This window comes from Trachemys scripta, chromosome 7 (genome assembly GCF_013100865.1).
Source record: "Trachemys scripta elegans isolate TJP31775 chromosome 7, CAS_Tse_1.0, whole genome shotgun sequence".
Classification (NCBI taxonomy): domain Eukaryota; kingdom Metazoa; phylum Chordata; order Testudines; family Emydidae; genus Trachemys; species Trachemys scripta.
This window is the reverse complement of record NC_048304.1, coordinates 73,083,064-73,108,844: the sequence shown is the minus strand read 5'-3', so window position 1 is coordinate 73,108,844 and position 25,781 is coordinate 73,083,064. Positions and strand designations below refer to the sequence as shown.

General features: G+C 40.0%; 2 protein-coding genes across 5 annotated transcripts in view; one reads left to right on the top strand and one right to left on the bottom strand.

The window, feature by feature from the left end:
• Positions 1 to 25,781, top strand: part of NCOA4 (nuclear receptor coactivator 4) — a 44,039-nt gene that overhangs the window by 12,921 nt on the left and 5,337 nt on the right. The window contains exons 2-10 of one of the 4 annotated variants that reach the window (XM_034777233.1): positions 4,282 to 4,345; positions 10,416 to 10,570; positions 12,138 to 12,278; positions 12,470 to 12,558; positions 13,195 to 13,303; positions 14,175 to 14,246; positions 15,208 to 15,354; positions 15,554 to 16,567; positions 16,876 to 16,965. In XM_034777233.1, coding sequence (XP_034633124.1) covers positions 10,430 to 10,570; positions 12,138 to 12,278; positions 12,470 to 12,558; positions 13,195 to 13,303; positions 14,175 to 14,246; positions 15,208 to 15,354; positions 15,554 to 16,567; positions 16,876 to 16,965 — 1,803 coding nt within the window. In that variant the 5' untranslated portion in view covers positions 4,282 to 4,345; positions 10,416 to 10,429. Of the gene's footprint in view, positions 1 to 4,197; positions 4,346 to 10,415; positions 10,571 to 12,137; positions 12,279 to 12,469; positions 12,559 to 13,194; positions 13,304 to 14,174; positions 14,247 to 15,207; positions 15,355 to 15,553; positions 16,568 to 16,875; positions 16,966 to 17,407; positions 19,362 to 25,781 lie in introns of those variants that run through there. The other 3 variants (XM_034777234.1, XM_034777232.1, XM_034777230.1) reach the window with 3 other exon arrangements.
• Positions 24,083 to 25,781, bottom strand: part of TIMM23B (translocase of inner mitochondrial membrane 23 homolog B) — a 33,607-nt gene continuing 31,908 nt past the window's right edge. Inside the window, exon 7 of the mRNA XM_034777235.1 lies at positions 24,083 to 24,686. Within this exon, the coding sequence (XP_034633126.1) occupies positions 24,571 to 24,686 (116 nt within the window). The 3' untranslated portion in view covers positions 24,083 to 24,570. The remainder of the gene's footprint in view (positions 24,687 to 25,781) is intronic.

Here is a 25,781-nt window from a genome sequence, read left to right as displayed (position 1 = left end):
TCCGAAGAAGTGAGGTTTTTACTCACGAAAGCTTATGCCCAAATAAATCTGTTAGTCTTTAAGGTGCCACCAGACTCCTTGTTGTTTTTTCAGATGATGCTGTTACAGATGAAAAGCTTGTACAACCATTATTCTGTTGTATCTGCCCCTCCGTCCCCCTGCATATGATCTTTTTCATTATACCAAAAGTATTCTTTAGTCCCTGAGCATTTGGACCAAAAAATAGAAATGCAAGAGCTGAGGAATATAGAAAGTAATCTTTTAGGGAGGTGGGGAAAACGTCTCAGTTTGAGCACTGAAAATTCTGACATACAGTAACTCCTCACTTAGCGTTGTAGTTATAATCCTGAAAAATGCTACTTTATGCGAAACGATGTTAAGCGAATCCAATTTCCCCATAAGAATTAATGTAAATGGGGAGGGGTTTGGCTCCAGGGAAATTTTTTTTGGCAGACAAAAGACATTATATACATATACAGTATAAGTTTTAAACAATTTTAAACAAACAGTTTTATATTGTACATAGCAATGAATGATTATGAAGCTTGGTTGAGGTGGTGGAGTAAGAGGGTGGAATATTTCCTAGGAATGCCTTGCTGCTAAATGATGAACTAGCACTCGGCTGAGCCATCAAGGGTTAATATGCTGTTGTTAATGTAGCCTCACACTCTACAAGGCAGCATGGACTGAGGTAGGAGGGAGGAAACATAATAGATGCAGGGCAATAGCTGCAAATACTTCCCTGTGGAAACTGAACATGATGATGAGCCCAAGCTATCCAGCTGGAGCGCACCATTCCCTTCTCCTGACAGCACATGCACGGCTGCACAGGTGCTGACTTTCCAAAGTGCTGGGGAGTGCGTGCATGAGTGAGAGAAAGACGTGCATTGCCCCTTTAAGTACGCTGACCCCAGTTTAAGTTGCCCTTTTAAGCAGCTCAGCCAGTTCAGACAGGAAGCAACAGCTAGCTCCCTCCTTTCAGTTCCTGAATGCTGTCCCCCCTCCCCTTTTTGGAGAGGGGGTATGGAGTGGGGGAGGAGCAGGGGGACTTCTTGATATCAGCATCCCTCTCCCCTCCTCCCCCAGCAAGCAGGAAGCTCCTGGGAGCAGTCCAAGGCAGAGGGCAGGGCAGGGGCAGCAGGGCAGGGGGAGGAGGGCCACCTGAACTGCTGCTGGGCAGCTGTTGAGCCACATACCTTACAGGGAATTTAGGGGGGCTGCTGTCCCCCCCCCGCCCCCGGTTCTAATCCCCACAAGGAGGGGCTACTCTTACAGAGAATCCTACAAGCAGTGGATAAAGCAGGCAGCTGGCAAACGCTGTTATAAGGGAGTATTGCACGATATTAAACAAACTTGTTCCCTAATACAGTAGATCAGCAACGTAACAATGTTAACCGGGACAGTTATGTGAGGAGTTACCGTATCAACTTGAGGCTATGCATTATGGTCTTCATTTTGTACCTGATAAGTTTTAACTCTGTTGGTTAGTCATGCAGAGGAGTTCTTAGTAAAACATTCCTTTTCTGAAGCCTTTACCAGTGTGTTCTGGTGCTGGGAAACAAAATAATTACTTAGTGTTAACATCAATTTACAAAAATAGTAACAGATGCTTTATCTGCCTCCAATCCTGCCCTGCCAATTTTTGTGGCACATTTTCCTTTTTTTTCCCCCCCTCTGCCCACTTGCTGTGTGAAAGACCCAGGGAATCAATGAAAACCGACAGTAGTGAAAAGCTTATACGAGACTATTGTTGTTTACAGCTTTTTATTCCTTGCATCCCAACAGGTAAAAGGGGCTACTAACCACATGCTCATTGAGTATATTTTATGTATCTTTTTAGTATATAACACACGTTGTCACATCCAGTGAAGAGATTTGTGACAAAATAGTGGGATGTATTACAGCACTTTCTGGTTTTGTGGTTTAAACTGACAAGTGGATACTAAAATGCATTTGCTAGGAAAGAATCTTATTAAACCTAGAACGAGCTAATTGACCGCCTGTATTGCCGAGTAGAGCCTAATATAAGCATTTCAGATACTTTCCTAGCTAATGTGGACTGCTTTTTAAATAGTCTAAGGTAGTTTTTGAGTACTCCCGATGAGATTTTAATCTTTTGATATAAGAATTAATTCCTGTCAAAACATGCAATAGAAATGTAATAACATTACCCATTTTCTGTGATATTGGACCTTAATAAGAAGTTGATTTTCTAAATTTATTTGGTCCTTCTTGGGGATAATAATTAATAATACTTCCCCATTTCACAGTGGTGGTGTGAGGATAAGTACATTAAACTTTGAGATTCACTGATGAAAAGCACTATACAAGAGCTAGGTATTATTATTGTGTTTAAGTAGGAGCCATTACAGTGGAGTAGTGTGTTGGTTAAGTGGGTATTACCTGGAGGCAGTCAGTACCAGTACATTCCTAACTGCACTTACTGCTCAAAGAACTATTTTTTTTTTTAATTCCAAAAGGTCTCTGGTCCTGGAGGAGTATTTGGAGAACTTCAGATTACTTTAATACAAGAAGAGCGTAGTTTATGAGATTTGTTCCCTGTTTGGAAAAATCTTAATTTAGCACATCTCAAATCCATCTGAGAATTAATGATAGAAAAATTTGTTACATTTTGAATTATTCACTTGGAAGGGTGAAGTAGATATTTACCCATACATTTAAAATTCTGGCTCAAAAGATTCCTCTCCTTCTGTCTCCTAGATGTATTTTTTTTAGTCCTATATTTATATTCTGAAAGCAATATATTTGTTTTCTAAATACAGTAATTGTTGGTATTTACTAAGATTGTCCAGAGGAATCATTACTGTAAAAAACAATGAGAGAGAGAAAATATTTTCATAGCTTAGGTATGTAGGCTTCTGGCTAATGCTAGTTAGCTGTGTGTGTATATTATGTGTTTTATAAAATTGTTCCAGGAACTGCATCCAAGAAAGCACTTCAGTATAACTCTTTTTTTACAAAATGGGTTGGAGTTATAGGGAGGGTCTTTTATGTACCAATTAACCAGATTTGCCATACACTCTAGGCACTTGAATTCTTTATCAGTTTAACCGTGTCTAAATAATTATCAATAGATGGGTGTTAATCATACACTGACTAAAACATAGAATTTTCTAATTATGCATTTTACACTGCATTTCATTCCCTGAAATGAGCAAGGATAATATCAAAACATCTTAAAACATTAATCCCATTCAGCTGACAGTCAGTTACTTCAGTGGTTTGAAAATAATCATTGTAAACTAGGCACATATTAAAATAATTGGACCATACTTGTGCATACTATGTCTCTAGGTGTCTTAGTATGGTGTGTGCATTATTAACTAGTGCACAGTATTCTAAAAGCAAAGTTGTCCTAGGAGAAACTTACTTCATGGGTTTGTTATTGAGAGTAATGGGTTGCCTTGGAATAGTACATGAATGGTTTGAGGATAACAGCTGTCATAAGGTCCAAGATCTCATGCCAATTATTTTTGTCCTTGCTGAATAGAATAGTAAGATTTTGATGTGGACAGATTGTTTCTTATGTAAAGTGTGGAAGATTTGGTTGAAGAGCTAAGTTACAGATCTTTCTGAGAAAATGGATCCATATTTGTTAGCCAAACCACATACACAGATCGCATGCTCAGCCCTAAGCAACTGTTAGTGTGCAGGTTTGGCAAACAAAATTCCATCTTTTAATTTCCAAAAGAGGATTGTTTGGAGACTAACATGTGCCATACTTGCAGTTTTCTAAGACCCCTAAAGTGGCCTTTCCCCTTTGCATTGTCCTGTTGGACAGAGGTTAGAAGACTAAAGTCCATAAGCGTAAAGTGGGGAGCGGATATCATGTGTTCAGCAGTAGAGCTGTGTTCTTTCTGTGCAGCAACCATGCAAAGTAAAGAGCCTAACAAACTCCACTTCCCTAGAAGCTTATTTTAATAAAACTTCTATTAAATCTTAAACACAAAACCCTCCCTGAGTCCCCCGCTCTCTTAGTATTAGCAATCCGGCCTCTTCTCCCAGCTTTATAGTGTAGCCTCCCTCGGGTTTCCGTGCATGAGTGTTCCGGCCAGTCAGAGCTCTCTGCAGCCACGGTTGTTTCCAGGCGTTTCTCTGTTTGATGCACCCGTAAACCCCTCCTCTCTATGAAGACGTGCAAGACTGAGTATCGGCTGTGGCTGCCCTGGCCACGTGGGACTCGAGGGATGGGCTTAAAGAAGTAAGCTGCGCTGGCAGATTCCAAAGTCTGCTCAGTGCTCACAGCTGATAAATTTGCAGGGGCTACCCAAGGCCGCGAGAACCCGGGATCGTCGCACGGGAAGACAAGACGAACAGTAAACAGGTAGGAGAAGCAGGCTTGGCTTTCAGACTGCAGGGATGTGACATAAAGTCAGCGGTATGGGTGTATAAAGCAACAGAGGGTCCTGTGGCACCTTTAAGACTAACAGAAGTTAGTCTTAAAGGTGCCACAGGACCCTCTGTTGCTTTTTACAGATTCAGACTAACACGGCTACCCCTCTGGTATGGGTGTATGGTTTCAAGATTTGCATAAAATATTTACCACAGGGACTTGTGATCGCATGAATTTCTGTTAGTATGTTGTTTGTTATATTCAGAATAGGACGATAATGAGAACATTAAACACGTCTGGGACTAATAACTTAGACACAAGGAAAGTCTTTGGTTTCCAGACTTTTTTTTTTCTTTTAGAAGAAAATTTAATTGCATTCTTTTGTATGAAGAATTCATGTGTTCCTGCCTCTGCACTAGAAACTGTTTGGTGCATTCCTGAGCAGATATGCATTTGGAACAAGATTGCAATTTTGTTTAAAAGAGGTTTTGGGTGAGTCCTAGAAAGCTGTATAAATCAGTGGATGCTGAAAGAGAAAACACTAAAAGCTTGTTAATAACCAGAGTCACTGCTGAACTATTTCTGTCATTGGATAGAAATGCAGGATGAAGAAAGTGTAGTTTTAACTAATGTAGGGGCTTTCATTGTACAAGTTGTAAGATGTACAGACTCTCTTCCCTGATCATTTTCAGTTTCACATCAACAGTCTTCTATACATATATTTAAAGACATTCTAGATTAAAAATACTAATTGCAAAGTTTTGAAACATAAAATGTGTAAAACAACTCAGTGGCTTTGTACCTATGATATACAACTGAGACAGTGGCAAATATATCGTACTAAAGTGGCCTTAGTTTGCTGTAGCTTAAGCTAGGGAATTTTTGGCTAGGAACGTTTGTGAAGAGTGCCCTTGGATCTTTAACAGCTACTTGGAGCAGAAAGAGCGTAAGCTACAGTGAACTAAGGCAACTTTACTTTTGAATGAGAGCATGGGGGTAGGGAGTGATAATGTCCTTTAATTTATGTGCATTACCTTCACAACTTTAGTAACTTTGGTTTAACTTTCCTAAGTGTCCCATGGAGACAAGCCCTTAAATACCAGGAGAATTAATTGAGCCCTTCATTCTTAACTGCAGTTATTGTATGAGAATGTTAAAAACTGAGGCTCTTACTGCTACAAGAAGGTGTGAAAGATCCAGTGGCACTCATTGTGAATGTCCTTGACCAGAATTCCCTACAACTCCACATTTTTGGTAAACTATATGGGTCTTCACAGTTTGTAATATACCCATAATATTTGATGGGTTGTAGCTTGGTAGAGTAGAGATGAATTGAGTGACATTGAATTGAAAGCGACATGAATTGAGTGACTTGAATTGAAAGCTGTAGCATAGGCAGGCCTCCTGTATTTTACTATAGTGGTAAAATACAGGAGGCCTGCCTATGCTACAGCTTTCAGCTCTGCCACTGGTCAGGGTGATGAAGTATGGGTATGAAATGGCTGCCTCACTCCAGAGGTGGTTGCATTTCATTAGTACTGTGTGTAGTTTAGTTTTAAAATATTTTGAAAGGTGCTATATATGGTGCTTACAAAATGTTCTGGACATAGAGTGCTAAGTCAGCTAGATGGTGTTGATGGGAGACAGGGAGGTCCAGTTACAACCCTTTCAGTGCTTTGGCTGTTTTTTCCTAAAAGGTAGCAAAATTGACAGTGAATGCCAACCATGAAACTGACAAGTCTATTGTCAATTTTACTCTTCTAAAATATGTAAGTTGCAAAATGTTGTAACTTGTAATGGTTTTGCATTGAGTAGATGTGCAAAACCAGTGTAATTTTCACCATCTCTTCAAGCTCACTATTATTTATACAAACTATAGCACTGCAAAATTAACTTTTAAAAAAATCACACTATCTTCTGAAAAATTGTGACTGCTATTGTCACAATTGGTAGGTAAAATTACTGTAACTGGTTAGTAGGTGCATTTAACAGCACTTAATATATAACCAGTGTCATTGTTTTGTTGGTCAGTTATGCTTCCATCTTATGCAGTAGCACCATTGCTCTTATGTAGTGCCTGGGGGATGGGCTCACATGCACAGTCTTTTCCAGGCTCTGCAAGAGGGAGTTTACCCTAGCAGCAGGAAGGATCATTCAAGAAAGGAAAGGGAAGAGAATCAACCATGTTAGTTTGTTCTTGGCTCACCCAAAAGGTGCTGCTTAATATTAGCAGGGGAGCAGAAAACTCTTCAAAAAGAAACTTAAAAAGAGAAGTCAGGACACATTTAGAGGAGGCTGCATCAGAATTTTTTTTAAGTAGTTAAAAATAAAATTTAGCAGTGTCCTCTGAACTTTAAAATTAAAAGGAAATGATGCGCTTAGGCTTCTCTTGGGCTGAAAATCACTGTAGCAAGAAGAAGGATTACAAAAGTTTTACAAATTGAACATGTAAATAAATTGAGTTAATGAATTAAACATAATATTCAAGCAAAAATAGAGACAAGGTAGGTTGGCCCTCTGCATCCTGAGTAATTTGGTGGAGACTTACGTACATTTAAAAAAAGGAATTAAAGTACTCTTCTAGTTCTAGCTTGAATATGATCATATGTTTCTCAAGAGGAGGAGATATTGGATGAAATTACTTCACAACTTGTGGTGTGATCTTTGATATTACATACAAAATATTGCTTCTACCCTTTTCCATGAGGAGAAAACCAAACACACCATACAGCACCACTCTGGAGAATGCATATATTTGTGTTTGGGTTTTGTTCTGTTTGTTCGTCCTTTCATTCATGGTGGTTTCCTGCATTTTCATGTGATATTATTACTAAAGACTTATTTTCACAGATTTAAAATATATTTACAGTGAAACTTACATTCTGCAGCACTGACTGAAGTCCACAGAGGAACTGAAATTCTTGGGTAATAAGTGCCCACTCCCACGAGGCAAAAATACTGTGATACAATTTCTGTAAATGTGGTACAGATCTTCATGCATTGCAGAATTCTGATAATGTTAACCTTCTGCCTTGCTTACAGTCTTTCTGCAGAAAGTTCTATACATAAACATTTTGTATCTTAGCTCTCTTCACTTGAGGATATGTTGAAACTGAGCAGCCTGTACACATGCAGTTTGTGGGTGACTTCTAGAAGTTTTGAGTCAGATTCACTGAGGAGTCTGAGGGCTAGTCTACACTGGCAACGCTAAAGCAACAGTGCTTTAACGTGGATTGTGTGGTCGCAGCAGAGTGCTGGGAGAGAGCTCTCCCAGCGCTCTAAAAAACCCACCCCCATGAGGGGCGTAGCTACCAGTGCTGGGAGCGTGGCTCCCTGCACTGGTGCACTGTCTACACTAGTGCTTTACAGTGCTGAAACTTGCTGCGCTCAGGGGGGTGTTTTTTCACACCTCTGAGTGAGAAAGTTGCAGCACTGTAAATTGCCAGTATAGACAAGCCCTGAGCTTGTGTAACATGACTCATTCAGACCTCTTGGTAATGAGACTTCGTTATACTTATATCATCTTATCAAAGAGAGTCTGATGGCGTAACTTACACATATTAGGAAGTCTGAAAGAAAATGTATTGCTAAATTATTTTATAGTTTATCATTCTATTGTAAGAAAATTTGCATTGGTGTAAAGGTCTTGAGTTTCCTTATTTACATCTATGTAAGACCCTTTGTGTTTTGGGGGATAGGAAGAGGAAACTAGTCTTATTTTAAAAAAATGTGTATTGAAAGCAGTGTAGTTTAGTCTTTCAACCAAACAGAATTCTCACTGCGGTAACTGTTGTGAGTGGAGGCAGGGAATCATACCTTTCAGAGTAGTTCTGTGCCTCATTTAGGGTTTGTCCTGACTAGCAAAAAGGTAGGATGTAGTTGGGGTTAGCTAACATTTCCTGCCTAGACTCAGCCTAGACTTGACCACTTTTCCTAATCAAGAGAATGCCAGAGATACTGCACTCTTCTGATAGTCTTTTGAAGTGAATCTCATGTTTTATAGCACAGGTCTGAAGAATCTGTTAGCTCTTGTTATAAATTAGGCCTTTCAGAGTACAGCATTTTCTAAAAATTCCCTAATGCTGCAAACATAGGTTCAGCTCCACCAGTGACAGAAAGTTTCCTCCTCCGATCCCCAGAAAAACAAAGGGTCTTCCATAAAGACATAATGTGTGTTGCCCAAAACTGGACACATTATTCCAGCTGAAGCCTCATCGGTGCCAAGTAGAGTGCACATTTACCTTCTATGTCTTACAAACAGCACTCCTGTTAGTACACTCCAGAGTTACATTAGCCTTTTTTGCAACAGCATCATGTTGGCTTATATTTAAGGCTACGATTTGGTCACGGAAGTCACAGAATTTGTGATTTCCGCAGACCTCCGTGACTTCAGCCCACAGCCGCTGGGAGCTGCAGGGTACCCCCACCTCCCGTGGTGGCCAAGAGTCCCCCATCAGCTTCCCCCTGGCCACCAAGAATCCTCCCATCAGCTCCACAACCGCTGCGGGCGGCGAGGGGAGTCCCCCAGCAACTCCCCAGTTCCCGTGGATGCAGGGGACCCGTGCAGCTCCCTAGCTGCTGCAAGCAGCAGGGGATCCCAGCCACCACAGGTCGGAGTCCCTCCAGCCATGGGGCAGAGGCTGCAGCTCCCAGCCACAGCAGGGCAGGGTGCTGGACCCTCCTACCTCCCCCTTCTTGTCATGGACAGGTCACGGTTTCATGAATTTTTGTTAATTGCCCGTGACCTGTCCGTGACAAAATTGTAGCCTTACTCATATTTAATTTGTGATCCTCTATAACCCCCAGATCTTTTTCTTTTCTGCTTTGCCAGTCATTCGCCATTTTGTATCTGCATTTAATATTTCCTTCCTAAGTATAGTACTTTGCATTCATTGAATTTTGTCTTGTTCATTTCAGACTAATTCTCCAATTTGTCAAGGTCCTTTCAAATTCTGGTCTTCCAAAGTGCTTGTGAACCCTCTCACTTCGGTGTCATCTGTAAATTTTAAAAGCATACTCTCCACTCCATTATCTAAATTGTTAATGAAAGTATTGAATATTATCGGACCGAGAATAGACCCCTGCGGGTCCCCAATAGATAAGTCCTTCCAGTTTTAATTATTCCTTGAGTATGGTCTTTCAATTAGTTATGCACCCATCTTATAATAATTTCAGCTAGACCACGTTTCTCTAGCTAGCTTACAAGAATATCATATGTGACTGTGTCAAAAGTCTTACTACAGTCAAGCTTTATCAAGTCTACAGCTTTGCCCCTACCTGCTAGCCCAGTAACCCTGTCAAAGAAGGAAATTAGGTTGGTTTGGCATGATTTGTTCTTGACAAATCCATGCTGTCTATTTCTTATAACACTGTTATCCTCTAGTTGTTTACAAATTGATTATTTAATAATTTGTTTGAGTTCTTTCCAGGTATCGAAGTTAGGCTGATGGGTCTGTAAGCCCCTGGGTCCTCTTTGTTCCCCTTTTTAAAGGTGGTATATTTTCCCTTCTCCAGTCCTCTGAGACCTCTCCCATCCTCCATGGCTTCCTTAGCTAGAAAAAAGTTTAAAAGCATTGGAAAACAGAAATCTAATGAGGAAGTTTTCAGCATGTTGATATTCTTTTTATATTGTTAGTGTGGATAGATTACTATGCTGAAAAATTACCCAGAAGAATCGCAAGACCTTGATGTGACCGCCTCATTAATATTTTTCCAGACAACTTGCTTTCTGTAGCACATCAGATATCGCAAATTGCTGTGTACCAAAAGTAAACAGAGAAGACAACCAAGGCAAAGATTGGTATATTCAGGCACGCTGTCCACAGTGTTACTGGACATTATTTTTTTTTACCATTTTTTTTTTTTTTTTTTTTTAGTATTTGGTCTCTTGACCTTTAGAAAAATTACATTTCAAATGTGTTTTCAATAACAAATTAGTATTCCTGAGATAGCAGATGCAGATGATTATTCAGAATATGCCCTCCTCATTCTTATCTTTTCAGGGACTTTTGGAAATATTTAAGTTTCACTGTTGTTAAAACAAAATTTCCTTGTGGTTTAGGAACACTGTCAAGAATGAGCCCACCGCAGGATAGGAGTGGAAACTCCTGCAGTAAGGAGCCCCTTGTAAAGTGCCTTCAAGCTAAGAAAGACTTGGAGACCGCTATTGCTGGAATTGTCAAGGCTGAACAGCAAATTGAAGTCAACTGGAGAGAGGTATTTAAAATATACTTTTTAAAAGTCTAATGTTTTGCCAGTCTTTGACCATAGTTTTGATTGGTAGTTCTGCAAGATACTTGGTCTTCTGAAACAATAAGCAATCTGTCCTAGAAGCACCATTATTAAGGCTACAGTTTAGTCATGGGTATTTTTAGTAAAAGTCATGGACAGGTCACAGGCAACGAAGAAAAATTCACGGCCCGTGACCTGTTCATGCTATAAATACCCCTGACTAAATCTGGGGGGTGGGAAGGAGCCTTGGGAGGTGGGCCAGCAGCACCCATTCCAGCCGCACAGGCCCCTGCTCGGGCGGTCCCCAGGGCCAGCCGCCCAGGGCTTGCTGCGGGGCTGCCCAAGCGGCTGGCTGCAGAGCTGCTCCAGCAGCGGCTGGTGTGACTGGCCCTGGGGCCACCTGAGCAGCTGGCCCTGGAGCCAGCTGCTTAGGCAGGCCAGGGGTCAGCCACACTGGCTGCTGCAGAAGTGACGGAGGTCGTGGAAAGTCAGGTCGCAGAATGTCATGGAATCTATGACAGACACAGAGCCCTAACCATCATCTCACTGTTACTCAACTATAATCCTTACAAAACGTAAGCATTTGAGTATTGCTAACCTCACCAGGTAAAATAAAAAGTGCAGTTTCTCAACATCTCACTGGCATATGTTTTGTGTTAGTCTCTGGGTTTTATTAATAGTTTCTTATTTGTAATGGGATTTTTTTAGTGATTCACTATTTATGCTGCTGGAAACAACTTCTTTAAACTGAAAGATATAAAGGTGCTATAAATAATATGTAGTAGAACAGCTGTTTTAATAAACTGATATTCCTTTGTGTTTGGGTACTCCTTCAATGGGAGTGGTCTTGGAACTTTGAAGTGGGGTAACTGGTAAGTATGTTGAGTAAAAGCCCACGTCTTTGATGAATAAACGTGCAATGACATAGATTTAAAAATGGTTTGTATTTGTAGATTAAATGTATTTTATGGGGTGAGAAGAAGGTGGTTGAAAGCTAATGTCTGTTTGTATCACAATATATTTTCTCCCCATCCCCGCTGCCTCTGGTTGCCTGTGATACATGGTGGTGCCCAGATTCTGACAAGGGACTCTGGGTGTTACTGTAGTATGCATAAATGACAAATATTACTATTTAATATTATCTGTCTGTGGAATTGGGTAGCCACATTTGACTTTTGTGAAAGTTTGTTGTTAATCATTGAAACTGCATTTGTCCTAAAGAATACTCAGACTTGTGTACAATAGCATTAGCTTTCTTAACCCAGCGAGTTGTGTGTGAATTGTATGTTGTGACGTGTGAAGGTTGGTGACTTCGGTGTGTTCTGTGAACAAAGAAATTTCAGGTTATGGTTTGAGGTGATTACGTTTAGTACAAAAATATTAGTATTTAATTTCAGTGGGTGGGTTTCCTCTCTTTTTCTTTCTCTCCCCCTCCTCCCCCCCCCCACAAAAAAAAAAAAACAACAACCCACAACACATTGGGCATGTTCTGGTTTGAACTACTCAGCAGACATTCCAGAAATACTAAATGGAGCTGGTATTTATCTTGCAGGTCAAAGCTCAGATTCACAGCTGCATAAGTCGTCATATGGAATGTCTGCGCAGTCGTGAAGTTTGGCTGCTTGAACAGGTAGATCTCATTCAGCAGCTCAAAGAGGAGACCTTGCAACAGCAAACATACCAACTCTACTGGGTAAGATTTGTGTGTTTAACTCAATTTAGCTATATTGGCCCTTTCAAATACACTGATCTTACTAGTATGTATTCATGGTAAAGTACAAATCTTGAACAGGTATATCCTGTGTCAAGTATAAGAGTATGAATTTGAACATGCGATGCCTTTACTGGAGCTAAGGCAATAATAATGTTTTATTTTTCATATAGTTGCTGGGACAGTTCAATTGTCTTATCCACCAACTGGAACACCCCCATAGTAATGACCTAGTCAATCAGATTTCTGTGTGCCTGGAGAGGTAAAAATATTACATAATCTGAATAAATGAGAGTGATATTCATTTTGACTTTACATTGAATTTAAACTGTTTTCTGGTCATAATGTCTGTAGACCATCTCTTTTACATAGTTCACTTTTATGACATATGTATAATATTTTACTATGAGCTATTCTCGGTAATTGCTAAAAAAAATTAATGGTGAGATTTTCAAAACAGTTTTGGATAGAAGACGAGTATCGCTAAATACCCAGGATTGCTTTGAAAATCTCAGTGTAAGATTTTTAAATTGATCCTTTAAAGAGAAGTCAGGATACCATCAGTTGTAATGCAAGCACAACTATTTGTGCAGGTTACTGCAGAGGTTAAGGTTTGATGTCATTTGATTTGGGAGGAAGAGTAAGTGTTTTGCTGGATATTTCACTTTTTTCTGTTTTTACTGCATAGAGCCTTGGATGGACATATCTTTTTATTTTTGTGTAAAAAGCTAAATAAATAATTCAAATTAGTTTACATTTTTGGCTGTTTGCAGCAGAGCCAATTAAAAGCCTTTATACAAATATTGGCTCAGTTTTACAAGCTTAAAGCTAGCGAAGGGTTTAACTGAACTTATGGGTGAACTTTATTTTTTATTAAAGATCTCCTTAATTCTTTCAGATTAGGCAGTCTGACCCTCAAACCAGAAGAGTCTTCCAACCTGAACTTTGAGGCTGATACATCTTTCCTTCGCCAGGCCATCACGTCATTTGGCTCAATTAAAACAGTGGTGAGTACCAAGGCTTTTCTAGTAGGATCACTGTTGAAAGTACTTGATTCAGATATTTTTAAGGGGAGAGGGAGTCTGCAGATCCCTCATCATTTATTCAGCTGGTTTCATTTTAAATCTTTAGTTGAAATATAAAACATACACAAATATTTTTACAGCTTTAGGCACATAATCTAATAATCATTGCATATTTCAACATTTTTTCAACTTCAGAAAGTGTAGAACTCCTTGATCAGATAAATTATGATCACATGGGAGGGATGTGATATTTATATACAGCAATAACAAAACCCAAGCTATGTCAAGAAGTCAGGTTCAAAAGTATCTCCTCAGCAACATTTGGAGTCAGTCTATATGCAGTCTATATGTAAAGCTTTGTGCAGCAGCCTCCCTAAAGTATACCTGCATTTTATTAACATACAGGTATGTTTTTGGCAGAGGTTGATTGGAAGGTTAGGGTGACTGGTGGAGGGCGGCGGGTATGTGTTCTTGCTTTTTGTTGTAGCAGTTGGAATTTAATGTGGGGACTTTCTTTAGCGGATGCCAGTTGTAGGCAATATCGATGGAAAAAATACATGCCCCAGCCTCTGGGAACATTTAACTTTACAAAAGCAGAAATAATTCTGCGTAATTGCTCTATACTGAAATTTTCCATAATTTTTTTTTTTTAGGGGCCCCCCCCCCCCCCCCCGTTCAGTAACCTTGAAGTTTTCAAGGTATAAAAGGAGTTTACCTGTTGTAACTGTGCTTTTAATGCTGCTTCATTATAGTCTTAATGTTTAAACATTTGTTTTTTTTAATTAAATGGAGTTGAGTTTTAAAAATGAGGAAAGTGATTATTGTTCATACTTACTTTTTTTTTTTTAAATAGCAAACTCCTGAGACAGAAAATGCCTCCCCTTGGATGTCAGTGCAGAACTGCACGCTGGCCCAACATGAACAGGTAAAATGAATATTTGTCTTCTGAAAATAGGATTTGACTAAAGATAGTATAAGCATAATCTTGTTATCTCTCAGCTTTCCTAACAGATAATTTTTATGGCAGTTGTTAAGGTATTGCAGTTTGAGTATCCAGTAACAACGTGGCAATTGAGTATGCCTGTTGGGGAGGATGTTCTAGTTTCCTTTTGCCATCTTCCCTTACATCAGCTCCTTAAATATGAACCTGGGTTAATTTGTCCATGGGGGTGGAATGAGGTGGCTCCAGCTTGGCTTTTCTAGTCCAAATGCTAGAGGATAAATGGAGTCGAGTCCTAAGTGTGCCAGACAGGGATTTGGAACCATTCCAGTTGTATTGCAACAGTTCAGCTGGGAGGCACCATGTTGGGTCCAGCACAAAGATGCAGCTATGTTCAAGGTATTTTTCATGTAGATTGACAGACTGTACAGTCAAAAGTGCTGCAGTGTTTACAGAACCCAGAACTACTGTGGGTCATACCAATTAATTTTACACGTATAACTATTTTCAATCTAGTTTCTAGATACACCTCTACCCCAATATAACGCTGTCCTCGGGAGCCAAAAAATCTTACCGTGTTATAGGTGAAACCGTGTTGTATCGAACTTGCTTTGATCCACTGGAGTGCGCAACCCCACCCCCTGGAGCACTGCTTTATCGCGTTGTATCCGAATTCGTGTTATATCGGGTCGTGTTACCTCGGGGTAGAGGTGTAATGAGAAACAATTGGAAAAGCAAACCACACAGCAGTAAGCTGGTTTTCTGCCACATAGATGACTGTGAGGCTTTTGAGAAGATGGTGTGAGAAGGGACTTCTGTGGTTCTTCTTTTGGTTAATAAATATTGGTATACATTGGACACACTGTACATTCTAAGGTTCTCTGTAAATTGCCTCCACAATGAAATAGTTATTTTTATAACATGGAGACCCTATGTTCTTTTTTAGAAGAAACTATTGTCTGGGACGTTGGGTTCCCCACTCAGTGACTGGCTACTTGGAAGCAAGTCTGCTAGCAATTGCCAGGCTCCATATGCTCCCAGCATCAACCCTGAGGACTGGCTTATGAAAAAGCATGTGCCAGAGACCAGCCAGGTATGCTCTTCACATACTAAATAAGATGTATTAAAGAGGAATGTGGTATCATGCTGCAGTTGAAATTGGAAGGGTGGGGAGCACATCCATTATACTTTCCTTGCATCTCTGCCTTACCCTTGTTACATCTTGCTTGATTCTCAAAATATTCTGAGCTGTCACTATACAAACAGTATTTTTTGTTTGTTTGTTTGTTAAGGATTTAAACTCTTCCAAAATCTGTTATTTTGAGGAAGCCTGGGGAAATCTGAAAGATTTGGAAAACTGGCTTCTGCAGAATCAGCAAAGAGAAGAAACTTCTGAAAAAACAGATTCCCATAAGCATAAGAGTTCCTATTCCACCAGCGGCTCCTTCTTTTCCACTGAAAAGATGGATCAATTGGAGTTCCTTGAGCAAGAAGAGATGGACATTTCTGACTGGCTGCTTACTCCTTCTCACCCAGAAAATGGAAGTAGTGCCTCAGAAGAGAAATGGAAATGTGTGTTTAAACCTTTTAGGGAGGAATATAACATAAATGATTGGCTTCCCAAAGCTGACTCCTGTATTAACTGTCATGGCAGTCAGGCCAAGAGTGTAGAAATAGAAAACCTTGGAAATCTTAAGTGCCTGAATGAGCATCAGGATGTGAAGAAATCACCCATGGTATCTACCAATGTCTGGCTTCTACAGCACCCCCAGACTCCATTTAAAGTGGAAGATGTGTGCAAAGCTAATGAGCCATGCACTAGCTTTTCAGAGTGTGTGTGTGATGACAGCTGTGAAAAGGAAGCTCTGTGTAAGTGGCTCCTGAAGAAAGAGGGGAAGGATAAAAATGGCATGCCAGGAAACCAGATACCCGTGGTGAACCCTGAGCCTGAGAAGCCTAAATCTGCTGTCAACATCTGGCTTCATCCCTCCAGGCAGCTTCCAGAGGAGTCAGCTACTACCACCATGAAATTGGATAGTTCAGCGAAGGTTGTAGAACCTCTAAAAGCATTGCTTGAGAGTCCATTGACAACCTGGCTAGCTAAGTCAGTGCACAAAGCAGCAAGCACAGAAGAAAAGGCAAATCGGGAGAAAGCAGAAGTTAGCTTCAAGAGTCCCTTTCTAGACCTCCTGGCCCCATTCCACCTTCCTCTGAATGTCAACAGTTGGATGTTGTCTTCAAAGAATATAGAAAATGTCAACCAGCCTACAGTAGAAGATAAATGGCTTCTACGCAAGAAGGCACAAGTGAGCATAGTTTTTAATGTTTGTTCCTAGATAATGTGTTAAGACAGTATAATTACCAGTGTTACTTCTTGCCCTGTGTTTACAGCAATCCTCAATGCTCAACCATTATTTTAAGAGTGCTGAAATAAAACGGATCTCAGTATTGAAATCCAACAAACTTTGTAAAGCAAATATAGCCAAGATTCATCTCATAAGAAATATTAGATATAACTTTCTTTGATCTGACCCCTTTAAAAGATTGCTGACACACAGGAAAACTAACTTAGATGCATTTTGAATGTCCTTAATAATTATGTCCCTTTTTTCAGGACTATGGCCTACCTACAGTTTGTGAACTTTTTGCCTGTATGAAACTGAATGGAGATAGAGAAAAGTGGCTGTACCAGACTCCTTTACAGGTAAGATTAATCAATTACACAAATGCATTGCTAATAAACACATTTGTACATTCTGTAATCCTTGAAGATATCTACATTTAAATGTTAAAAGCAACATATGATTTCCTTTCTATATCTATCTTTAGCAGCTTAACCTATTCCCTCTTCTCCATTCGTACCCCTCCTGGTCCTCCATTGTTCTTTCCCTCATCCTCTTCTGCCAGGGGAGGTTGAGGGAATCATTCCCACTGTTAAGTATATTGATATTAAATATTGAATCTTTGTATGGTTTACGGTGAATTACAGAACAGAAACATATCAGTACCAAGAAACTCAGCCTCAGCAGCAGTATCTTTATGTGAAGCATTTTCAACATCCCTTTTGTACGCGCTTCTCTCACAGAGTGTTACTTTGTTTTACCAAAGAATAAAATAACTCTGCATTCTGAATTGTTTTGTTCTAGAAGTGAAGAACCTGAAGCATTAGAACCACGTCACCTTCCTGCTGATTGCCACACATACATACTATGTCATTGCAGTCTGCTGAATAATTGTGTTTGTGTCTGACTAGTCTGCTTTAGCTAAAAAACAAACTATAATTATAGGTAACTGAGTTATGGTGCAGAAAATGCCTTTGTGTTATAAATGACTCCTGAATATAGCAAGCCTGCTGAATATACGCACACTGACACAATAGGCATTTGTAAGATTGTATCTTTCATGGGTCTATGTGAAGTTTCTTTTATGGGTTGTCACTTCAAACATGTTGAAGCTCAGAGCAATTGTAAAATGAAATGTCTTCGCTGTGAAATCTGCATCTCTGGTGCTTGGACTGCACTATATAGTGTTGCAGTTTCCTTGCCCAAAAGGTTGCCCTTCAAATTCTAGAACTTTATCTTGAGAAGGATTCCATCTTTTTCAAGATAGCTTATTCCTTAGTTGGAAGCAAATTTTTGTTAACCTTTGAAGGATGGCAGTTGTTGCTTGCATCCTATGTACAACTCAGCCCAAGGCTGTTAAACATATTCTAGTTTTTGAAAGAAATGTATTGTTTTTGGCCCCTGACACAAGATGAGAACTCTTAGATGTGTTTTTAAAGGAAGACCTTCCTGTCAAATTTTTACTTTGAATGAGATCTTCAGCTAGTGAGAACTGAGACAGATTTGGCCCAGATCTTTTTAAATTGCTTTTGAACTGACAGTCTTTTCAGAGCTGTTAGTCTTTGTGAATCAATACACGCTGAAGCTAGTAGGTGCCCAGCATTTAATGAGGTAACAATTACAATTTTACTAAAACAATTTGGTGTACAAAAAAGTGACTCAAAGATGTCTATTTTTAGACTAATTGGCAGTTAACTTGTATTGTATAAACTGCTGGTAGTCATGTTTCCTTGTCTAATTCATAGACCAATACAATTATAAATGGAAACCTCTCAGAATGCTTAACAAAAATGGAACTTTGGATGCTTGAGAGCCTCCTAATATGATGTAATCCTGTTCAATACGTTTTCCAGCTGGTGATCTGCATGGATCCCACCACCTTTTCAATCTGTTTTAGATAGTTAAGGTAACTATCACCTTGGTATCAGAGTTGGGAAGTGGGGTCAGATTAATTTTGATCACTGTAGCAGTGATACCTCCTTTGGTATACAACATTTTATTAAACCCTTATGAAACTGCATAAGTTGTCTGAAACCATTGGTGTACTAGGTGCAAATGGGCAGTAGGTTTTCTAGCTTGCATGAATAATTAGCAAAGTTATTTAATATCTGCACAGTTAATTTCCCCTGTTCATTTTCATTAACTTTTTTCTGATGAGTTTTAGATAACGTTTTCTTAAAGTTTCTCTGGCGTAAAAATGGCCTCAGCTTTTCAGTGCAGAAAGAAAATCTTGTTCCAAGGACTGAAACTTAATACCACTTGCCTGGTGCTACACAGTATGAAAGTATTTGTGTGTACCACTATGTTCAGATAGCCTGTGAACTGATTTATGAAAAAATCTTGGCCCTTTGCACACTGAAAATAGACTCTATAAGGGCTTTAGATTAGCAGACCACTTAAGACCTTTTCTTTTAATAGTTTGAACTGTCTACTGAAATCAGAAAGTGTTTTTTGAACTTCAGTTTTTACCGGACCATATTGCCTGTTGCTGCATGGAAAGACTACACTATGACTAACTCCAATGATAGCCTATTTTGATTAACAGTTGAATTTGATGATATCTGATGTGCAACTCACCTTTATAATCCTTTTAACCTAAGTTAATGAGTGCTAACTTCATATTCAATTCATTATGCCCTTAAAACTTTCTGGGTGTGTATTCATTTGCTTTTCACAGAACCCTAATTTAGTTATTACTAATAAATATTTATGTAAAGTGTTGATTAGTCTTTTCCATTAAAAAATATTGCAGCCAAAAGTGGGTGTGGTGGTTTTTATTTCTTTGTGGAAAGCTGTATTTGGGGAATTTTATAAACTTTGTTCAGCTTTCTGTAATTTAGAATTATTTCACTGTTCCCTTACAGGCTCCACCCTCATCATTTGAGGCTCTAAACACAAACATTTCAGATTTGCATATTACCCTTTGACTGATATGGGACTATCCAGTAGGCTACGTGGGTGCTCTTTAATACAGAAGCTACTTAGAAGAGGCACAGCAACAGCAATAAATGCCTCCTCAAGAGTACTACTGGAAGGTCCTTTCTGTGCTGTAAGGCCGGGGGGGACTGTTCTAGGGCCCTTGCAGAGGGGAAGATGGAGCGAAGGATGGCCATAAGCAGAGCAACTGGCCACTTCAAGATCTTTTATTTCATGCAGGCATTATAACTTGTTGGCTGCTCCTGGCTGCCTCTTGAACAGCATGCTTGGCATGGGGGAGAGGGCAACACCTCACTACCAGACCTTTTCCCCCGTCTGACAGTGAAAACAGAGAAAGCAATTCATGGCCTGGCTATTTCTCATCACTTCCCAAATTCTGGCACTTGGGCAGGGCAAAGCTTAAGGCCAGCTTTAGGTAGAAGCTTCTTTAATGCCTGCTCATCCTTTTTTTTTTTTTTACCTCCCCGCTCTCCCCCATTTACAAATGCATTTCAGAGGGTGCTCACCTCCCTGCTACTTTATCAGTGGTTTATAAAGATGGCTATCTACTGGCCACCTACTCTAATCAGCACGCGGCAAGTAAGCCATCTTTCATATAAGATGCAGCTCAGGTTCATGGAACTCAGAACACTGCTGTAGACAAGGTTACTGAGGCTTTGTCTACATTGCATTTACTCCAATGACTAGAATTCTGACGTGAAAAGCCCTAGTGTAGACAGGGTAAATGCTATAAGCTGCAACTTTCACTGGTATAGTCAGCCCTGCTTGTCTGATATTGGCAAATCCGCAGTATAGACAAGACCTTCGAAATCCATTAGTTTAAAAGATCTAGCTGAGGGATGCCTCTTGTGTTTATAGGTTAAACCTTCCTTGGGGATGAGTAAAAATGCAAGCCACTGGGGAGTTTTCTGCATTTTGCTTATTAAGCTGTCTAGAAATTGCATGTGTATTGGTGTACTAAACCCCACTTCTGTAAAGTCACTGTACAAATCTTTTAAACTTCCCTGCAGAATACACTGAAGTGAGAATTCCCTTCTCTTTGACTAGAGAAGCTGTGAAGCACAGTCCAATCTTTTGCAAGGACCTGGCCTTTGAAAAGAGGTATCATTCTGCACCTCCTCACATTTTAGTGCAGGGAGAAGCTGGGCTGACAGTTACAAGTGCCCAGAGGCTAGGAGTGTTAGCACCTTCACTGCTTTCATGTACATACCCCTATGATTCAGAAAAGCACTCTGCCTCCACCAGGAACTATGGGGCTGGAAATTCCAAATGTAATCTGCTGAAGTAAATGTTCTTAAACTGATTAGAGTATGGAGAGCTGGTTGCTCATGGGATGGCAGCTCTGCACATTCTCAGTTATGAGGGAGAGTAAAAGTAGACAGCATGATTAGCTTCTTTCAAAAGGACAAAACAGCTTTGACAAAGAGAAGATAAACAAGGACTGCCATGACCACCTTCTACAGAGCAGGTCTCATCTGCTTTTAAACCCCTGAGCCTGCCATCTGATTCTAGGCCCTTTCACTCTAACCAAGCTTTTGTTTTTCCCCACCTGCTGTTCCACTTACCAGCCATCTCCCACCTTTAATCATGTGAGCAGTTTAAAACCATTGCCTTGAATTATTCAGCTTGAGCTGCTATAAAACCACTTGCTCTCCACTACTCTCCTTGTCAAGTCTCAGGGCCTGTATTTTATACGAAGCCTTTACCTTTCCAGTATGTTTGATTAATTAAATTAATTAAACTCCCAAGCCTACTTTGCTTTAGTGGGGACACCACTTCAAGGTAGTTTGAGACTTTCTGTAGGCTAGATTTACTAGAGGGATAGATCAGTGGTTTGAGAATAGGCCTGCTAAACCCAGCATTGTGAGTTCAATCCTTAAGGGGGCCATTTAGGGATGTTGGGCAAAAATCTGTCAGGGATGGTCCTTGGTCCTGCTGTGAAGGCAGGGGACAACTGGATGACTTTTCAAGGTCCCTTCCAGCTCTGAGACAGGTATATCTCCAAATTATTTACAGTCAATCTAGCCTTTAATTATGGCCTTAAGGCATTAGTGAATTTGAACATCATATAGGCTAGTAACTAATTTTGCATCTAATGAATTACAGGTGACCTGCGAAGGAGACAAGAGGCCTTGTCTTAATTTTTTTTTTTGGGGGGGGGGGGGGGGGGAGAGAGGATTCCAGTTAACTGGATAGAGAGTAGGGTATCACAAATCAAGCAGCTGAAATCTAATTGAGGGGAACTATTTTCACTTGCTTTCAAAACTTTTTTTTTCAGCTATCAAACTTGCATGCCCCTCTGCTGCTGGAGGAGTCCAGCTGTTTGTTAAAGCCTCACAACCTGTTCTGTTGTAGTTAAGATCTGTGAGCTTACATTTCAGTCCTGAAAAAATCTCCAGCAAAAGGTGAAACTTTACATTCCTGATATTTATTTTTCAAGCAAAACATTCCCAAAATTTCAAATTTCCTTTATACACCATCACAAAGGAGCAATTAGGGAGAAGCAGCAGCTACTCTTCCTTTTCACTCTACTCTGTACTGATCAAGAAGGAAAAACACAAAATCTAGTTTTAAGTAGCTCCAGTAGCAGAGCTCTGTGGCTCTCAGCTAGAGCCAGTTGTACATTGGTATTAAGCACCTGCTTGGTACTGTGCTCTAATGACTGATAATTTAGGTTAATTGGTGTCAATTATAAGGCTTGTTAGCTATCTAGATAAAAGCTAGTCCTAAAGACCTTTGCTATGGGGCAAAGCAAGGCTCCCTTTTCGAGGGAAGAAACTCCTGTGAAAATCCACATCCTTTCATCACCTTTTGTAGAAAGAAGATAAGGTAAAGTCAAGCTAGGAGAGGCTGCTTCCTGCTTTTGTTGCTCTCATTGGATTGAGGTATGAATTGGGATGCAGAACTCTCGTTTCAACTGGGAGTATTTTTTTTAAAGCTACCTCTTTCACAGGGGTTGCATAAGTGAGGAGGAAGCTTTTGAGATTCTCTTGTTTTCAAACAGTACAAAGGGGTGCTTACTAATTCACAAGCTCTACTTTATAATAAAAAAAAAAGGGGAGGGGGGTAAAAGCTACTACACAACACAGTATCTTCAAGTCACCTTTTACCGTACCTTTTTCATCCTGGTTTACTGCCATAGCATAGGGGGGTTTGTTTTAATCCTGAGGAAATTGACTAGGTCTCAGATGGATGTGAACCAGGTAGTAGCTACAGCAAAGTTATCAGTAAAGGTAGGTAGGAGAATCACCAGAGGAAGAACTAGAAGACTGCTGCCTACAGTGAATCTCCTCCCATACTTTCCACTCCCATACTTTTTCATTAAGAGCCAACTCTCTGTGTTGTAACTTCCTGGCACTATGCAAGAGCACTACTGTGGTAAAGAGGCTTTCTGTAGACAGATTATCTCAACAGCCAGAGGATGGGGTTAAGAGAAAGCAGAGGGTTTATTTTGGAGAGAAGGAAGTGTGTTGGAATAGAATCCTAGTCCCATATTGGGATTTGTAAATGTCCTGGATTAATATGCACTTCTGTAGTGTGGCTTACTGACACATATACTCACCTATAAGCATCTGATGATAAGTGTAGACTGCAGCTGTTCCTGTAACAGTTTTTGTAACCAGTAAATGTATAGTAATGTAAGGAATCCACTATTCCAGTTGTAAGTTCTGCTCATACGAGGGATGATTCCCCTTTCCACACTAGTGTTACCTCACAGATTTACTTTAGTGTAACTGAGAAGAGAATCAGGCCCATGCTTCTCAGTGTGGGTGTAGTGAAGACTGTTCTCAGAGAAACAGTTTTTTACTGATAACAAAGGCTTAGAATTCTTCAAAAAGCATAAACATTATCCTGCTTGACTCCATAGAGACATTTTTACCAGATTGAAATAGATGGTTTAACAGAAACTGCTTTCTAAATAGTTATGTTCTGTTGCTTGGTTTCAAATTACTGACCAAACCAGTTTCCTCATCATCTTAATTCTGGAGCACTCATCTGTTTTAATAGTGAGAAAATATTCTGCAACACCACAGATTGCTGTCCATCCCCACCACAGCCTGCATGAAGAAATGAGTCCCTCTATTTGTAATAGGAATAAATACAACACCCAGTCAATTCCCCCCCCCCCCCCTTAAAACTATCACCATACCATTTATCTAGCAGCAGGAGCAAATTGACCTGTGGCTTTTCTATTCCACTGATTCCTATGCATTGTCCTTCTGTGACCTAATCACATTGCCCCATCAAACAAAACCAGGGGTTGGCATTGTCATTCAGCATTTCTTGAAAAATTACCACGGCCCTCAATTTTTACCACAGACATGTTCCTGAACAAAACTATTTTATAATCAAACAAACCACTGGATTCTGGGTGTTTCTTTGCCTTATAAGGGTAAAAGAAGACAGCTTAGAAAAAGCACATTCGTACCATGCTTCTATTTACTGCTTGATATACCTATTAACAATTTTCACTGTGCTTTTACCATTAGCACAAGGTAAGGCTTGTGCTAACTGCTAATGACAAACTCCACCTTGCTCCAGCTGAATTAACATTGGCTTACAAAACCATTTTTATTTATGTTAGAACTGCAGCAGTTAGCTCTAGGGATTCAAACTTTATTGGCTAGAAAGTAGCACAATCATAGTACACAAATAACCGAATGAACCTGGTGGCATAGCACTGTCTAGGTTAGCCAAGTTAGGGGACCAGATCTTGGAGCTTATGTCCAGGGCTAGTAGAAAGTGAGATGCTAGGGAGACAATCTGTGCCTTTTGAGGAGAAGTTAATGGCTACATTTTAATCATTTGCAGACCCAACAGGTACTGCTGCCTCCAGTAGTCTGCTGGCTAGAAGAGATATGCCAGTCCTGGTAAATGGTGTCAATGAACTTCCTCACAGTACAATAGCTTCCATTCAGTTTCACACTAATTTGTAGATAAAATATGAAGGGACATCACCAGACAGATTTTGCAATCAATTTGATTGGTGAACTACATAAATGTCCTATAGTCAGTCCTCATGACCCTGCTCAGAGGGATTGTCGTTGTACTGAGCCCTTCATATGCTCCCAGTTGTTATAGAGAGCATAGAGGCCAGTAAGCATCAAGCCTGCAAGGCCTCCTCGTGTTATTCCACGCACTCCACCTGGAAAAGAAGAATAAAAAGCATTAAATAATACCCAGGGAAAGTATTTAGTTAGAGCAATTGGCTAGGCATCATTTAATCTAAGAGGATCTCAAATCCAACATGCTCTATGTGACTGCATCTTTTCCCCCTTTAAAGTCTTTAAGCTTATTCATGAAAGCAAAGCTCTCCCAAAGAGAGTACTTGTAGTTTTACTAGACTGTATGATAGAATCAGAAAGACCCATTATAACTTTAATTCTGTTAGTATAACTGTCTATACAACTGTTATTAGCGCTACTTATTTTAAACGGATGGTAAAGAGCTTTTGAAGCAAACAAACTCTCCATAGGTCATATCTTCTGTATATTTCTCTTGTCCTTATGACTGGACGTTGATATGCAGATGAGACCTTTGCTGCTTTAGAATTAATCTCATGTTTATTCTAGCTCACCTGAAATCCTAATCCTGTCTGTCAAATAAGGTAACTAAGGGGGATGTGGGGGAGGGATAGCTCAGTGGTTTGAGCATTGGCCTGCTAAACCCAGGGTTGTTGTGAGCTCAATCCTTGAGGGGGCCATTTAGGGATCTGGGGCAAAAAGGGGACTGGACTCAATGGCCTTTCAAGGTCCCTTCCAGTTCTAGGAGATAAATGATAGGTGAGGGAACAAGCAAACAACAGCAAAAACAGATGTGAACTTCTGCAACAGAACTTCTTTATATCTGGCCCTAGTCCTTTAATTAGAAATTAAGAGTTAAACAAGACTGCATCTAGGTTTTTAAAGTTTAGCTAATTTTGGTAATTTGGAATAAATGGGGGAAATAGGATCAGTCATCAAGCATTTGAGGGGATCACTGAATTGACTTACTTCACTCTCACTTAGGGTGACCAGACACCAAGTGTGAAAAATCGGGATGGGGGGTGGGAGGGTAATAGGAGTCTATATAAGAAAAAGACCCAAAAATCGGGACTGTCCCTATAAAAAGAAATCAGGACATCTGGTCACCCTACTTTCACTAGTATCAGGCAGTTGAGATCAAAGAAAAAGCAATGAAAAAACAATTTATCTAGCCACCACATAGTAACACAGAAATATAATAACCATTGACTCTCCTA